This window comes from Coregonus lavaretus (assembly GCF_964263955.1).
Source record: "Coregonus lavaretus genome assembly, chromosome: 20".
In the NCBI taxonomy this organism is placed as follows: domain Eukaryota; kingdom Metazoa; phylum Chordata; class Actinopteri; order Salmoniformes; family Salmonidae; genus Coregonus; species Coregonus lavaretus.
In genome coordinates this window covers 4,014,505-4,031,439 of record NC_140007.1, presented here as the reverse complement: position 1 = coordinate 4,031,439, position 16,935 = coordinate 4,014,505, and the positions used below count along the sequence as shown (strand labels likewise).

The 16,935-nt window shown below is 42.0% G+C and overlaps 1 protein-coding gene across 1 annotated transcript in view; it reads right to left on the bottom strand.

Annotated features, from left to right (window-relative positions):
• LOC311147910 (sterile alpha motif domain-containing protein 10-like) overlaps positions 1-16,935 on the bottom strand; it is a 105,486-nt gene that overhangs the window by 30,128 nt on the left and 58,423 nt on the right. Inside the window, exon 2 of the mRNA XM_084184749.1 lies at positions 12,895-13,076. Coding sequence (XP_084040875.1) covers positions 12,895-13,076 — 182 coding nt within the window. The remainder of the gene's footprint in view (positions 1-12,894; positions 13,077-16,935) is intronic.

Genomic DNA, 16,935 nt, shown 5'->3' with positions numbered 1-16,935 from the left:
TTTGTACGTTTGCCCACTGACAAAGCAATGATCAGTCTATACTTTTAATGGTAGGTTTATTTGAACAGTGAGAGACAGAATAATAACAAAACAATCCAGAAAAACGCATGTCAAAAATGTTATAAATTGATTTGCATTTTAATGAGGGAAATAAGTATTTGTCCCCCTCTCAATCAGAAAGATTTCTGGCTCCCAGGTGTCTTTTATACAGGTAACGAGCTGAGATTAGGAGCACACTCTTAAAGGGAGTGCTCCTAATCTCAGTTTGTTAACTGTATAAAAGACACCTGTCCACAGAAGCAATCAATCAATCAGATTCCAAACTCTCCACCATGGCCAAGACCAAAGAGCTCTCCAAGGATGTCAGGGACAAGATTGTAGACCGACAAAAGGCTGGAATGGGCTACAAGACCATCGCCAAGTAGCTTGGTGAGAAGGTGACAACAGTTGGTGCGATTATTCGCAAATGGAAGAAACACAAAAGAACTGTCAATCTCCCTCGGCCTGGGGCTCCATGCAAGATCTCACGTCGTGGAGTTGCAATGATCATGAGAACGGTGAGGAATCAGCCCAGAACTACACGGGAGGATCTTGTCAATGATCTCAAGGCAGCTGGGACCATAGTCACCAAGAAAACAATTGGTAAAACACTACGCCGTGAAGGACTGAAATCCTGCAGCGCCCGCAAGGTCCCCCTGCTCAAGAAAGCACATATACATGCCCGTCTGAAGTTTGCCAATGAACATCTGAATGATTCAGAGGAGAACTGGGTGAAAGTGTTGTGGTCAAATGAGACCAAAATGGAGCTCTTTGGCATCAACTCAACTCGCCGTGTTTGGAGGAGGAGGAATGCTGCCTATGACCCCAAGAACACCATCCCCACCGTCAAACATGGAGGTGGAAACATTATGCTTTGGGGGTGTTTTTCTGCTAAGGGGATAGGACAACTTCACCGCATCAAAGGGACGATGGACGGGGCCATGTACCGTCAAATCTTGGGTGAGAACCTCCTTCCCTCAGCCAGGGCATTGAAAATGGGTCGTGGATGGGTATTCCAGCATGACAATGATCCAAAACACACGGCCAAGGCAACAAAGGAGTGGCTCAAGAAGAAGCACATTCAGGTCCTGGAGTGGCCTAGCCAGTCTCCAGACCTTAATCCCATAGAAAATCTGTGGAGGGAGCTGAAGGTTCGAGTTGCCAAACGTCAGCCTCGAAACCTTAATGACTTGGAGAAGATCTGCAAAGAGGAGTGGGACAAAATCCCTCCTGAGATGTGTGCAAACCTGGTGGCCAACTACAAGAAACGTTTGACCTCTGTGATTGCCAACAAGGGTTTTGCCACCAAGTACTAAGTCATGTTTTGCAGAGGGGTCAAATACTTATTTCCCTCATTAAAATGCAAATCAATCTATAACATTTTTGACATGCGTTTTTCTGGATTTTGTAGTTGTTATTCTGTCTCTCACTGTTCAAATAAACCTACCATTAAAATTATAGACTGATCATTTCTTTGTCAGTGGGCAAACGTACAAAATCAGCAGGGAATCAAATATGTTTTTCCCTCACACTGTAACTACAACAGAGATATGGAGTAACTCTTGCACCATGCAGATGATCCAAAATGAACACCATCTTGACCAATCAGAATAGTGTGTCAGCTGTGGTATCAGTTGTCTTTGTCTTTTGTACTGGTTCTTTTGATCATAGAACTACAAAAGTGTGTGTGTGTGTGTGTGTGGTGGGACTAGGCTGTTTTTTCACTAAGGTTGTTTCCTCATTAGTGCTGATCTCTGTTAAACAAACCTAATGGGCTCTAATCTAATCATCTCTCCACAAGAGAGCTGGATACACACACAAAGAGACCAGGACTGCTCTCTCTGCACTGTTGAATAATGTATAGTGTGTCTTGATGCTCAAAGCCATGTGGAAATCCTACAGTGTGTTCTTCATACTATAGACAAGGTTTTCAATTATCAATTATCTATGTATCCACATGGAAACAGCTTTATAATCCATCTTTGATTAAGCCTTCAGACCTATCTTAGGGGATAGTGTAGCTGTAAATTATTAAACACCACGGTGCGTGTTTGAAACTTTCTTCTCACCCACAGTAGCACAGTTTCTCCAGGGCTTAGGGGAAATGGAACAATTACCTCCATTCTGTTCTCTCTCCTTCCTCCCATGATCCCGTTGGCTTACATGGCAACCAGGAAGTGTGGGGTTATGTCATGCTCGCTTTGAGGTCAGGCACTGTAAAGGTCTTAAAATAGAATGTTGTTGTTTTTTGCCTTTGTTTTCTGCCATTCCAGAAGTGCACAGATGTGTTCCATATTGCATGAGAGCATCTTGTGGAACAGAGACTAGCTTTCTGAAGTCTGTCTTTGCATGCTCACATTAACCCCTGATATGCAGGGTCATTTAGCAGACTCTTTATTCTTCAATAGCCAATATGAATAAAATCACCATTGTACAATGTCCTCACATATCCAACTCAATGTATAGACTTTTCTGAAAGCATTTGAGCCCCAGAGAGAACAAATGCAGACATTATCTAAAGTATTGAATAGGGCTGTGGCGGTCACAAAATTTCGTCAGCCGGTGATTGTCATGCAAATAACTGTCTCACGGTAATTGACCGTTAATTAACATAATTTAGCATCTCCTGGCTTCCAAGCATAGACCTTTGGAACATCTACATTTTAAAAGGTCTAATAAATCCATGTAATATAGCCTACACCATCACAATAAATCCATTATTTATTTTAGACAGGTCTAAAGAAACATGATATGAAGAAAATGTAGTCTATTTCAGAAGAACAGAATAGCATACTCTGAGCTGTCCTTATGTTAGGCCCTGATCTGGCTATGCCATATGGCTGTGGGCTACACTACTTCATTTAGCAGACAAGATTTCCTTAGAATTACATGGCATTATTTTATATTATTTTATAGTATGAAGAATTCAATTCAACATAGCTGAATAAAATAGAAAGGATATTTTCTCCAAACAATTTGAGGGCACATACGGCTATTCTGTGTTGAGCGGTTAACAAAGAAATAGATACTCCTATATGCTTCATTTAGAGTTATTTATGTAACTTTAGTTGTGATACAAAGGTTGGGCTATATGTTTTGATTTTTAATACATTATAAGGCTGCATGATCTAATGATGATTTGAAAAAAGTTGCATGAAAAGCATGAGCTCTGCTTTGTTTTTTGCGCAGCCTGTACACACTTAATCCGTCTCTCATTCACAATTTGACAAGCACTTGATAATGCCTCGAATTTCCCGGCTGCATCCCCTTTGTGTGGCCGTAATGCCCCCTAAAAAAATCCATGCCTTTTGCGGCCAGCGGCTGTTTTGGACTGAATATAATCATTATAATTTCCTTCTCCCGGCTGCGTGCTGAAACACCTCTCACTCATATGGCTCTCAGTCATATGATCGGGTCTTTCTCACAGGCTACAAGTGAAGACAGACATATTAGGAACGCAACTGCGTGCGTCCTTATCCAATTCCCAGGCGCATTTTGAAGATACTATCCTCCATAGTACAAAAGTTGACCTATTCTATTCTGTGAGAGAAATAAATATTCCAAACATAGTCTGGGACAGTTGTGGGATGCGATAGATCCCAAATTAATGAAACCACTAGCATCAAAAAACCTGTTTTAAGCAATGAACCTGACGCAACCGATGAGAACGTTTGACTTAAAATGTTGATAAACTATTAGGCTATTTCTTCACATTATAAGCGCAGCAATGCGCACACAGCAGTAGGCTATAAGCGCGAATGTTCCATTAGCAGGAAAATACCATTCTCAAAAGTTACCACAAATGTGATTATGGCTTTTATAGCTCCCGTGTAGCTCAGCTGGTAGAGCATGGCGCTTGCAACGCCAGGGTTGTGGGTTCGATTCCCACGGGGGGTAGTATGAAAAACGTATGCACTCACTAACTGTTTAGCGTCTGCTAAATGACTAAAATGTAAATGTAATTATAAAAGGTGCATTTATATGGTGAAAATTATCTTCCCCAAACATGAAACTCACGCGCTGCGTATGTATGCCAGTTAGGCTCTACACCCGTTGTAAAGCGGATTCATGTGCTTCATTTTAAGTTATTTGGCCACTTTAGTTGTGAAACAAACCTTATGAAAACATATAGGCCTATGGGCTAGGCTATATGAGGTGTGCGACTAAGATTTTAAAAAGCAGCACAAAAAAAAGCATGCGCTGTTTTCCTTAAGCTGGGCATCATTGTGATAATATATCATTCACAAGTGATAGGCTAATATTGTCACTATTCTTGATTTAATCTTGTCTTTGCATATTCTAAATAATATACAGTGGGGGAAAAAAAGTATTTAGTCAGCGAACAATTGTGCAAGTTCTCCCACTTAAAAAGATGAGAGAGGCCTGTAATTTTCATCATAGGTACACGTCAACTATGACAGACAAATTGAGGAAAAAAAATCCAGAAAATCACATTGTAGGATTTTTAATGAATTTATTTGCATATTATGGTGAAAAATTAGCATTTGGTCACCTACAAACAAGCACGATTTCTGGCTCTCACAGACCTGTAACTTCTTCTTTAAGAGGCTCCCCTGTCCTCCACTCGTTCCCTGTATTAATGGCACCTGTTTGAACTTGTTATCAGTATAAAAGACACCTGTCCACAACCTCAAACAGTCACACTCCAAACTCCACTATGGCCAAGACCAAAGAGCTGTCAAAGGACAACAGAAACAAAATTGTAGACCTGCACCAGGCTGGGAAGACTGAATCTGCAATAGGTAAGCAGCTTGGTTTGAAGAAATCAACTGTGGGAGCAATTATTATGAAATGGAAGACATACAAGACCACTGATAATCTCCCTCGATCTGGGGCTCCACGCAAGATCTCACCCCGTGGGTCAAAATGATCACAAGAACGGTGACCAAACATCCCAGAACCACACGGGGGGACCTAGTGAATGACCTGCAGAGAGCTGGGACCAAAGTAACAAAGCCTACCATCAGTAACACACTACGCCGCCAGGGACTCAAATCCGGCAGTGCCAGACGTGTCCCCCTGCTTAAGCCAGTACATGTCCAGGCCCGTCTGAAGTTTGCTAGAGTGCATTTGGATGATCCAGAAGAGGATTGGGAGAATGTCATATGGTCAGATGAAACCAAAATATAACTTTTTGGTAAAAACTCAACTCGTCGTGTTTGGAGGACAAAGAATGCTGAGTTGCATCCAAATAACACCATACCTACTGTGAAGCATGGGGGTGGAAACATCATGCTTTGGGGCTGTTTTTCTGCAAAGGGACCAGGACGACTGATCCGTGTAAAGGAAAGAATGAAATGGGCCATGTATCGTGAGATTTTGAGTGAAAACCTCCTTCCATCAGCAAGGGCATTGAAGATGAAACGTGGTTGGGTCTTTCAGCATGACAATGATCCCAAACACACCGCCCGGGCAACGAAGGTGTGGCTTTGTAAGAAGCATTTCAAGGTCCTGGAGTGGCCTAGCCAGTCTCCAGATCTCAACCTCATAGAAAATCTTTGGAGGGAGTTGAAAGTCCGTGTTGCCCAGCGACAGCCCCAAAACATCACTGCTCTAGAGGAGATCTGCATGGAGGAATGGGCCAAAATACCAGCAACAGTGTGTGAAAACCTTGTGAAGACTTACAGAAAACGTTTGACCTGTGTCATTACCAACAAAGGGTATATAACAAAGTATTGAGAAACTTTTGTTATTGACCAAATACTTATTTTCCACCATAATCTGCAAATAAATTCATAAAAAATCCTACAATGTGATTTTCTGGATTTTTTGTTTTCTCATTTTGTCTGTCATAGTTGACGTGTACCTATGATGAAAATTACAGGCCTCTCTCATCTTTTTAAGTGGGAGAACTTGCACAATTGGTGGCTGACTAAATACTTTTTTTCCCCACTTCCGTCTCGCTTCCGCATTGTCTCCGTGCTGTTGTTGCTGTGCTGTTTGTTGCTACTTGGCTACCTGCCAAACTATTCACGTTTTACTTTTAATAAACGTTTAATCAATCTCTGTGTTCAACAAATTTACCAACTTTTTAGTTTTGTCCTCACTCATCTTTTTTCGTTAAACTTTTTCACCCCGGACGTTTATCCCGAGACAGAAGAGTCATTTTCCTGTGCGTTTTAGCTGCCAACTTTACGTTATTTTCCTTTTTTCCATCGCAACTTTTTTCCCTTATTCAACTTTTTCACTCCGGACGCTTTATCTGGACGTGGTTCATCAACATCTTCAACATCTTCAACAGCCGAAGCTAAGTAGTAACATTAACATGATGTCTTCTAATTGCAGTCGCTGTACTCATAATATACAGGAGAATTCTCGCCTTACGGCGAGAATAGCTGTGCTACAAGCCCAGCTTCAGACGCAATCGTTAGGCAAGGGCAATATCAGTGTAGGAAAGGAAGAAACAGCGTCTGTGCCACCAGTAAGTACAGACAGTAACGTTAGTATAAATCCCCCCGCACAGTCCCCGCAGCCGGACAACTTTCTCATGGCTTCTGGAGGGAAATACTGTTGGAATGCTCAACCGGTGTCGCTCATTCAGCCGACAGAAACCTTCAACCGGTTTTCCCCATTATGTAGCGAGTCGGAGTCTGAGTCTGAGTCTTCTCTAGTCTCTACTCCTCCCGTTACGGGGTCTGAGACTCCGAAGGCTCCCACCATTAGCTCTGACAAATTGAAAACCCTAGTCATTGGCGACTCCATTACCCGCAGTATTAGACTTAAAACGAATCACCCAGCGATCATACACTGTTTACCAGGGGGCAGGGCTACCGACGTTAAGGCTAATCTAAAGATGGTGCTGGCTAAAGCTAAAACTGGCGAGTGTAGAGAGTATAGAGATATTGTTATCCACGTCGGCACCAACGATGTTAGGATGAAACAGTCAGAGGTCACCAAGTGCAACATAGCTTCAGCGTGTAAATCAGCTAGAAAGATGTGTCGGCATCGAGTAATTGTCTCTGGCCCCCTCCCAGTTAGGGGAAGTGACGAGCTCTACAGCAGAGTCTCAGCACTTAATCGCTGGTTGAAAACTGTTTTCTGCCCCTCCCAAAAGATAACATTTGTGGATAATTGGCCCTCTTTCTGGGACTCACCCACAAACAGGATCAAGCCTGACCTGCTGAGGAGTGACGGACTCCATCCTAGCTGGAGGGGTGCTCTCCTCTTATCTACCAACATAGATAGGGCTCTAACTCCTCTAGCCCCACAGTGAAATAGGGTGCAGGCCAGGCAGCAGGCTGTTAGCCAACCTGCCAGCTTAGTGGAGTCTGCCAATAGCACAGTCAGTGTAGTCAGCTCAGCCATACCCATTGAGACTGTGTCTGTGCCTCGACCTAGGTTGGGCAAAACTAAACATGGCGGTGTTCACCCTAGCAATCTTATTAGGATAAAGACCTCCTCCATTCCTGCCATTATTGAAAGAGATTGTGATACCTCACATCTCAAAATAGGGTTACTTAATGTTAGATCCCTCACTTCAAAGGCAGTCATAGTCAATGAACTAATCACTGATCATAATCTTGATGTGATTGGCCTGACTGAAACATGGCTTAAGCCTGATGAATTTGCTGTGTTAAATGAGGCCTCACCTCCTGGTTACACTAGTGACCATATTCCCCGTGCATCCCGCAAAGGCGGAGGTGTTGCTAACATTTACGATAGCAAATTTCAATTTACAAAAAAAAAAAATGGCGTTTTCATCTTTTGAGCTTCTAGTCATGAAATCTATGCAGCCTACTCAATCACTTTTTATAGCTACTGTTTACAGGCCTCCTGGGCCATATACAGCGTTCCTCTCTGAGTTTCCTGAATTCCTATCAGACCTTGTAGTCATAGCAGATCATATTCTAATTTCTGGTGATTTTAATATTCACATGGAGAAGTCCACAGACCCACTCCAAAAGTCTTTCGGAGCCATTATCGACTCAGTGGGTTTTGTCCAACATGTCTCTGGACCTACTCACTGCCACAGTCATACTCTGGACCTAGTTTTGTCCCATGGAATAAATGTTGTAGATCTGAATGTTTTTCCACAAAATCCTGGACTATCGGACCACCATTTTATTACGTTTGCAATCGCAACAAATAATCTGCTCAGACCCCAACCAAGGAGCATCAAAAGTCGTGCTATAAATTCTCAGACAACACAAAAATTCATTGATGCCCTTCCAGACTCCTTCTGCCTACCCAAGGACGTCAGAGGACAAAAATCAGTTAACCACTTAACTGAGGAACTCAATTTAACCTTGCGCAATACCCTAGATGCAGTTGCACCCCTAAAAACGAAAAACATTTGTCATAAGAAACTAGCTCCCTGGTATACAGAAAATACCCGAGCTTTGAAGCAAGCTTCCAGGAAATTGGAACGGAAATGGCGCCACACCAAACTGGAAGTCTTCCGACTAGCTTGGAAAGACAGTACCGTGCAGTACCGAAGAGCCCTCACTGCTGCTCGATCATCCTACTTTTCCAACTTAATCGAGGAAAATAAGAACAATCCAAAATTTCTTTTTGATACTGTTGCAAAGCTAACTAAAAAGCAGCATTCCCCAAGAGAGGATGGCTTTCACTTCAGCAGTGATAAATTCATGAACTTCTTTGAGGAAAAGATCATGACCATTAGAAAGCAAATTACGGACTCCTCTTTGAATCTGCGTATTCCTCCAGGGCTTAGCTGTCCTGGATCTGCACAGCTCTGCGAGGGCCTGGGATCGGGAGAGACACTTAAGTGTTTTAGTACTATATCTCTTGACACAATGATGAAAATAATCATGGCCTCTAAACCTTCAAGCTGCATACTGGATCCTATTCCTACTAAACTGCTGAAGGAGCTGCTTCCTGTGCTTGGCCCTCCTATGTTGAACATAATAAACAGCTCTCTATCCACCGGATGTGTACCAAACTCACTAAAAGTGGCAGTGATAAAGCCTCTCTTGAAAAAGCCAAACCTTGACCCGGAAAATATAAAAAACTATCGGCCTATATCGCATCTTCCATTCCTCTCAAAAATTTTAGAAAAAGCTGTTGCGCAGCAACTCACTGCCTTTCTGAAGACAAACAATGTATACGAAATGCTTCAGTCTGGTTTTAGACCCCATCATAGCACTGAGACTGCACTTGTGAAGGTGGTAAATGACCTTTTAATGGCGTCAGACCGAGGCTCTGCATCTGTCCTCGTGCTACTAGACCTTAGTGCTGCCTTTGACACCATCGATCACCACATTCTTTTGGAGAGACTGGAAACCCAAATTGGTCTACACGGACAAGTTCTGGCCTGGTTTAGATCCTACCTGTCGGAAAGATATCAGTTTGTCTCTGTGAATGGTCTGTCCTCCGACAAATCAACTGTACATTTCGGTGTTCCTCAAGGTTCCGTTTTAGGACCACTATTGTTTTCACTATATATTTTACCTCTTGGGGATGTTATTCGAAAACATAATGTTAACTTTCACTGCTATGCGGATGACACACAGCTGTACATTTCAATGAAGCATGGTGAAGCCCCAAAATTGCCCTCGCTAGAAGCCTGTGTTTCAGACATAAGGAAGTGGATGGCTGAAAACTTTTTACTTTTAAACTCGGACAAAACAGAGATGCTTGTTCTAGGTCCCAAGAAACAAAGAGATCTTCTGTTAAATCTGACAATTAATCTTGATGGTTGTAAAGTCGTCTCAAATAAAACTGTGAAGGACCTAGGCGTTACTCTTGACCCTGATCTCTCTTTTGACGAACATATCAAGACTGTTTCAAGGACAGCTTTTTTCCATCTACGTAACATTGCAAAAATCAGAAATTTTCTGTCCAAAAATGATGCAGAAAAATTAATCCATGCATTTGTTACTTCTAGGTTAGACTACTGCAATGCTCTATTTTCCGGCTACCCGGATAAAGCACTAAATAAACTTCAGTTAGTGCTAAATACGGCTGCTAGAATCCTGACTAGAACCAAGAAATTTGATCATATTACTCCAGTGCTAGCTTCCCTACACTGGCTTCCTGTTAAGGCAAGGGCTGATTTCAAGGTTTTACTGTTAACCTATAAAGCGTTACATGGGCTTGCTCCTACCTATCTTTCCGAGTTGGTCCTGCCGTACATACCAATACGTACGCTACGGTCACAAGACGCAGGCCTCCTAATTGTCCCTAGAATTTCTAAGCAAACAGCGGGAGGCAGGGCTTTCTCCTATAGATCTCCATTTTTATGGAACAGTCTGCCTACCCATGTGAGAGACGCAGACTCAGTCTCAACCTTTAAGTCTTTACTGAAGACTTCTCTTCAGTAGGTCATATGATTGAGTGTAGTCTGGCCCAGGAGTGTGAAGGTGAACGGAAAGGCTGGAGCAACGAACAGCCCTTGCTGTCTCTGCCAGGCCGGTTCCCCTCTCCACTGGGGTTCTCTGCCTCTAACCCTGTTGCAGGGGCTGAGTCACTGGCTTGCTGGTGCTCTTTCATGCCGTCCCTGGGAGGGGTGCGTCACTTGAGTGGGTTGAGTTACTGACGTGATCTTCCTGTCTGGGTTGGCGCCCCCCCCTTGGTTTGTGCTGTGGTGGAGACCTCTGTGGGCTATACTCGGCCTTGTCTCAGGATTGTAAGTTGGTGGTTGGGGATATCCCTCTAGTGGTGCGGGGGCTGTGCTTTGGCGGAGTGGGTGGGGTTATATCCTTCCTGTTTGGCCCTGTCCGGGGGTTTCTTCGGATGGGGCCACAGTGTCTCCGGACCGCTCCTGTCTCAGCCTCCAGTATTTATGCTGCAGTAGTTTATGTGTCGGGGGGCTGGGGTTAGTTGGTTATACCTGGAGTACTTCTCCTGTCTTATCCAGTGTCCTGTGTGAATTTAAGTATGCTCTCTCTAATTCTCTCGTTCTCTCTTTCTCTCTGAGAACCTGAGCCCTAGGACCATACGTCAGGACTACCGGGCATGATGACACCTTGCTGTCCCCAGTCCGCCTGGCCTTGCTGCTATTCCAGTTTCAACTGTTCTGCCTGCGGCTACGAAACCCCTACCTGTCCCAGACCTGCTGTTTTCAACTCTTAATGATCGGCTATGAAAAGCCAACTGAGAGACCTGAGCCCTAGGACCATACGTCGGGACTACCGGCCGTGGTGACTCCTTGCTGTCCCCAGTCCGCCTGGCCTTGCTGCTATTCCAGTTTAAACTGTTCTGCCTGCGGTTATGGAACCCCTACCTGTCCCAGACCTGCTGTTTTCAAACTCTTAATGATCGGCTATGAAAAGCCAACTGAGATTTATTCCTGATTATTATTTGACCATGCTTGTCACTTATGAACATTTTTGAACATCTTGGCATGGTTCTGTTATAATCTCCACCCGGCACAGCCAGAAGAGGACTGGCCACCCCTCATAGCCTGGTTCCTCTCTAGGTTTCTTCCTAGGTTTTCGCCTTTCTAGGGAGTTTTTCCTAGCCACCGTGCTTCTACACCTGCATTACTAGCTGTTTGGGGTTTTAGGCTGGGTTTCTGTACAGCACTTCGAGATATTAGCTGATGTAAGAAGGGCTATATAAAATAAAATTGATTGAAATTCGTTTTGATTTAGAATGGCCATTATCATGCACCTGTCTCTAAATAGGGGCAGCACTATGGAGGATGCTTTTCCGTGGTTCAATTTTTTGTTTTGTTTATATATTTTTGTTATATATATTTTTTAATTTTTTTGTCATTTAGCAGACGCTCTTATCCAGAGCAATTAGGGTTAAGTGCCTTGCTCAAGGGCACATCGACAGATTTTTCACCTAGGCGGCTCGGGGATTAGAACCAGCAACCTTTCAGTTACTGGCACAACGCTCTTAACCACTAAGCTACCTGCCGCCAGGTAGTCTATACTACTGTTTTAAAGAGAAGCAATGTGCTTACTACTAGGAAAGTTGAGAAATAAATATAGTAGCCTAGCCTATAGAAAGCTGATGGGATCCTCCTATTTTTAATAGAGGCCATCACTCTCTTTTCTCATGCAATTGCATGCCCACAGAAAAGTTGCGCAACATCAGCTCATGGGCTCTCATGAAGTGTTTGATTTAGATTTTTGATTACATTTGCATTGATGTCAGAGTGATTAGAAGGACAACAGAGTGCTGAGTACCAGGCAGTTAGCAAGTTTGGTAGGCTACTAATGACCATCAGCAGCATCAGAGCTTGGAGAAGCCTAATTACCGTGATTTTGAGCACTGAAATACTAGCCACTGATAAATGCATTACTCACGAATACCACTACACTTTTTTTCTTCTCTCTTCCAGAGGCGATTAAATTACCTGCATTCATCTCATTACTTGTGCTTTAATCATTCATCTCTTACATAATCACTCTCTCTTGTGGGTTTCTAACACAGTCTCAGGAGGTAGTGGCAGCTCCTGTGAGGAGGCAAAAACAATCAAACATCCTTTGTAGTGTGCTGATAAGACTCCATAATGAGAGACACAATGCAGTGCTACTGATGTATAAAGCATATGTTAAGATCACTCAGATTTTTAAGGATATGTTATTTTTTATGATCTCTCTCTCTAGTGCTGGTGCCTAATTCTGCATTCTTAGCGCCATACTATACACAGCAATGACTTTTACCAATAGGTAACGTTGATTTGGACAGTGGTCAAACAATATTTCTGTGCTGTGACCGTCTATACTGTTTAGGTTTCCATTTCAATCTGAGATGAACAAGGTGAAACTCATTAATCTGCTCCTCAGCTCACTGTAGGTCCTTGCTGTTGTACAATACTATTGCTGACAGACAGTGACCTAATTAACAACCAGACCTGGTACTGACCAGACACCCTGTGTGTGTGTGGGTATGCGTGTGTGTGTCCATATATGCCCATACCTGTATGCCCTCTGTGCCAGGCTGCTGCAGTAGTTTGACGGTGCGTGTGTATGTGTTCTTCTGTACCCTCCCATCGTGCCAGGTGAAACTAGCCCCTGACCGGCGAGGCAGTTGGTAGCTTAGCTCCTCTGCAGACACTGTGTGCTCCAGGGATGCACGGCAGAAACTGAAGCTGGACGCAGCTGCAGACAGACAGACAGTTTAGTTTATTGGGATCCCCATTAGCTACTGCACATGCAGCAGCTACTCTTCCTGGGGTCCACATAAAACGTACAAATACATGACAAGTACACAACAGTTATACACAAGAACAACATAAGATATTAAATTAAAATTACAGATATATATTGGAAAGACACCAAACATAATATTTACACACTATTCAGATATACATATTCAAATATACAGTATGGTTAAATTAGATATTTAGAAAGAGGAGAGGCACTGTGATACAATGTTTGTTTGTTTTATCTGAGAGCGAGAGTTGTTTTTGAGATTTTTGTTTTAAGCCTATCTCAAACCTTAACCATTCAGAGTTGTTGCCTAACCTTAAGATTTCTGAGTTAGTCTAAACTTATCCCTAACCTTAAAAATTCGGAGTTAACTTAGAAATTTGACTTAGAAATTTGACATTTGAGAAACATGGATGAATGTCTAATTCTGTCATGAGACCGTGAGAGCTTGTTGAATAAAATCCCCAAAACCATTCCATTAAAAACACTCTCAGTTGCATGTGGCCATGTCAGGAAAAGAGCACCATGTCATAGTAGTCATAAAACATACTGTATATATAATAAGATATCACTTAAGGAAAATAAAATATGGTTTAAAAATATTAAACTCAAATCCAGAATTAATTGAAGAAAAACCCTTCAATCTCAATGTGACTACTACTACAGTTCTATAACTCTGTCCACTTACTGTAACCCTGCCCTCTCTCTCCTGCCTCTCTCTCCCCCCACTCTCACTTTAATTCTGTGTATCATAGTGACAGAGAGACCGTGTTTTGAGTATTGAGCCAATAGGCCAATTCTGGGATACACCTGCTCTCAGCTGAAAAGCCAGAGACTGTTCCATAGAGCAGAGGGGATACAGAGTTCAGAGAACCATGATGGAGAAAATAAAAAAGGAAAGAAAAGAGACTGAAGAGAGACATTTATTTTAGAGAGCAGTGATGTCTTTCCTGTCTACTTCTGCATTCTCCTCTCTCCCCTCCCCCTCTCTCTCCCACCCTCTGCTCTCCTCTCTCTGTCCATTATGTGGTCCCTCTCTCTCTGCTGTCCTATGCTGTTTGTCTGTGGGGTTGAGAAACACAGAGAGAACAGCAGAAGAGAACAGCAGAGAGAGAGAGGGAGGAGAAGCGTTCAGCGGGCCTTCCCAGTCAACTTGGCAGGGAGAGGGAAGGGAGAGAAGAAGAGGAACGAGAGAGTGGAGTGCTGTCAGTGAACTGTAAATCTACTGGTTATTTTACATTTGACATTTTAGTCATATAGCAGACGCTCTTAGCGAGAGAGAAGGTGGAGTAGAGAGACGGAGAGAGTGGGAGGGAGGAAGAATGATTTGGTGAATAACTGAGGAATGCTGGGAGACATAAAAAGTGTCTACAGGTTTTAGTGGTTTCAAATAAGTTTTCGGATAAAGCTTACCAGCACCACCCACATAACCAATCTATTTGAGTCACTTTGAAAGTGTTCTAGATAAAGTACTCCCATCAGCCCCTCCCGTTTCACAGTGAGCCAAACTGGCCTCTGTACAGGGTTTAAAAAAGTTAACCTCCTGACTAGGGAATGGGATCCACAGTACTATACAGGATATACACCTCTTCATTAAAGGTCCAATGCAGCCATTTTTATCTCAATATCAAATCATTTATGGGCAACAATTAAGCACCAAATTAGCTTCTTAGCAAAGGGCAATTTATCAAGCAAGAATTTTGCTCGGACTGTCTGGGAGTGGTCTGAGTATGAAGGGGAAAACTGAAAATGTGCTGTTATTGGCAGAGAGGTTTGGAACTCTCTTTCTTATTGGTCGATTAACTAATTTACCGCATGGTGATGTCACCATGGAAGGCAAAAACTCCATCCCACCAAAACAGGCTGAAAACTCAGCCAGTCTTTTGAAACGGCTCTTACACTAAAAGGGCATTATCATCATTTTCACAATTTCACAATATTATTCCAACCTCATAGTGTGGAAATATATATAACAAACAGGAAAATCACGTTTTTGAGTGCACTGGGCCTTTAAGACCAGCCACACATGATTAACAACTGGCTCCACCTTCATTGACACAACACTGTAACTGACATTAGAGCTTATGGTTTTATTGGCAGGTCACTCTCAGCTAGAGTGTCTTCTATCCAGAGAAGGAGGTTTGAATTACCTCAGATGTTCACTGCAGAGCACTAAACTACAGACACATCAGATCTACACTACCAGTGAAACGTTTGGACACCTACTCATTCAACGGTTTTTCTTTATTTTTACATTGTAGAATAATAGTGAAGACATCAAAACTATGAAATAACACATATGGAATCATGTAGTAACCAAAAAAGTGTTAAACAAATCAGAATATATTATATATTTGAGATTCTTCAAATAGCCACCCTTTGCCTTGATGACAGCTTTGAACACTCTTGGCATTCACTCAACCAGCTTCATGAGGTAGTCACCTGGAATGCATTTCAATTAACAGGTGTGTCTTCTTAAAAAGTTAATTTGTGGAATTTCTTTCCTTCTTCATGCATTTGAGCCAATCAGTTGTGTTGTGACAAGGTAGTGGGGGGTATACAGAAGATAGCCCTATTTGGTAAAAGACCAAGTCCATATTATGGCAAGAACAGCTCAAATAAGCAGAGAAACAACAGTCCATCATTACTTTAAGACATGAAGGTTAGTCAATCTCAGAAAGTTTTAAACTGTCAAGAGGAGTGAAACAAGGTTGTCCAATATTGGCATATCTAATTATTATTGCCATCGAGATGTTAGCTATTAAAATCAGATCCAACAATAATATCAAGGGATTAGAAATCCAGGGCTTAAAAACAAAAAGGTGTCATTGTACGCTGATGATTCATGTTTTCTTTTAAATCCACAACTTGAATCCCTCCACAGCCTCATAGAGGATCTAACCTCTCTGGATTACAACCAAATTATGATACATGTACTATATTATGTATTGGATCACAAAAAAATTAAATTTTTACATTACCATGTAGTTTACCAATAAAATGGTCTGATGGTGATTTGGATATACTCGGAATACATATCCCAAATGAAATAAATGATCTCTCTCCAATACATTTTTATAAATACCTGTCAAATTGTGGAAAAATCACCCTGATTAACTCTTTAGTATTATCCCAGTTTACCTATTTGCTTATGGTCTTGCCTATGCCTAGCGAACAGTTTTTTAAATTATATAAGAAAAAAATATTCCATTTTATTTGGAACGGCAAGCCAGACAAAATTAAACGGCCCTATTTATATAATGAATATGAATTCGGAGGACAGAAATTATTAAATATTAAAGCATTAGACCTATCACTAAAAGCTTCAGTCATAAAAAAAGTTATACTTAAATCCGAACTGGTTCTGTAGCAAATTAGTAAGACTGTCTCACCCAATGTTCAAGAATGCCCTTTTCCCTTTATTCAGATTACAACCTCTCACTTTCAGTTATTTGAAAAGGAAATTATCTCCCAAATATCACTATTTCTAAAACAAGCCATAGAAAGTTGGTTGCAATTTCAATTTAATCCTCCAGAAACGACAGAACAAACAATGCAACAAATATTGTGGTTAATCTCAAATATACTAATTGATTAAAAAAGGTATAATCTTTGTAAATGATATTATCGGTAGGACTGGTGGAGTTGTCGCACATGCAGCAAACAAAAACATATGGAAATATCTGCTCGACCCAAAATTACAACCAAATAATTGCAGCATTACCGCAAAAATGGAAGAGGAAAGTGGAAGGGGGTAAAAGTAAGGAACTTGTCTGTCGGCCTTGCATTAAATAATGTAATTGGTTAA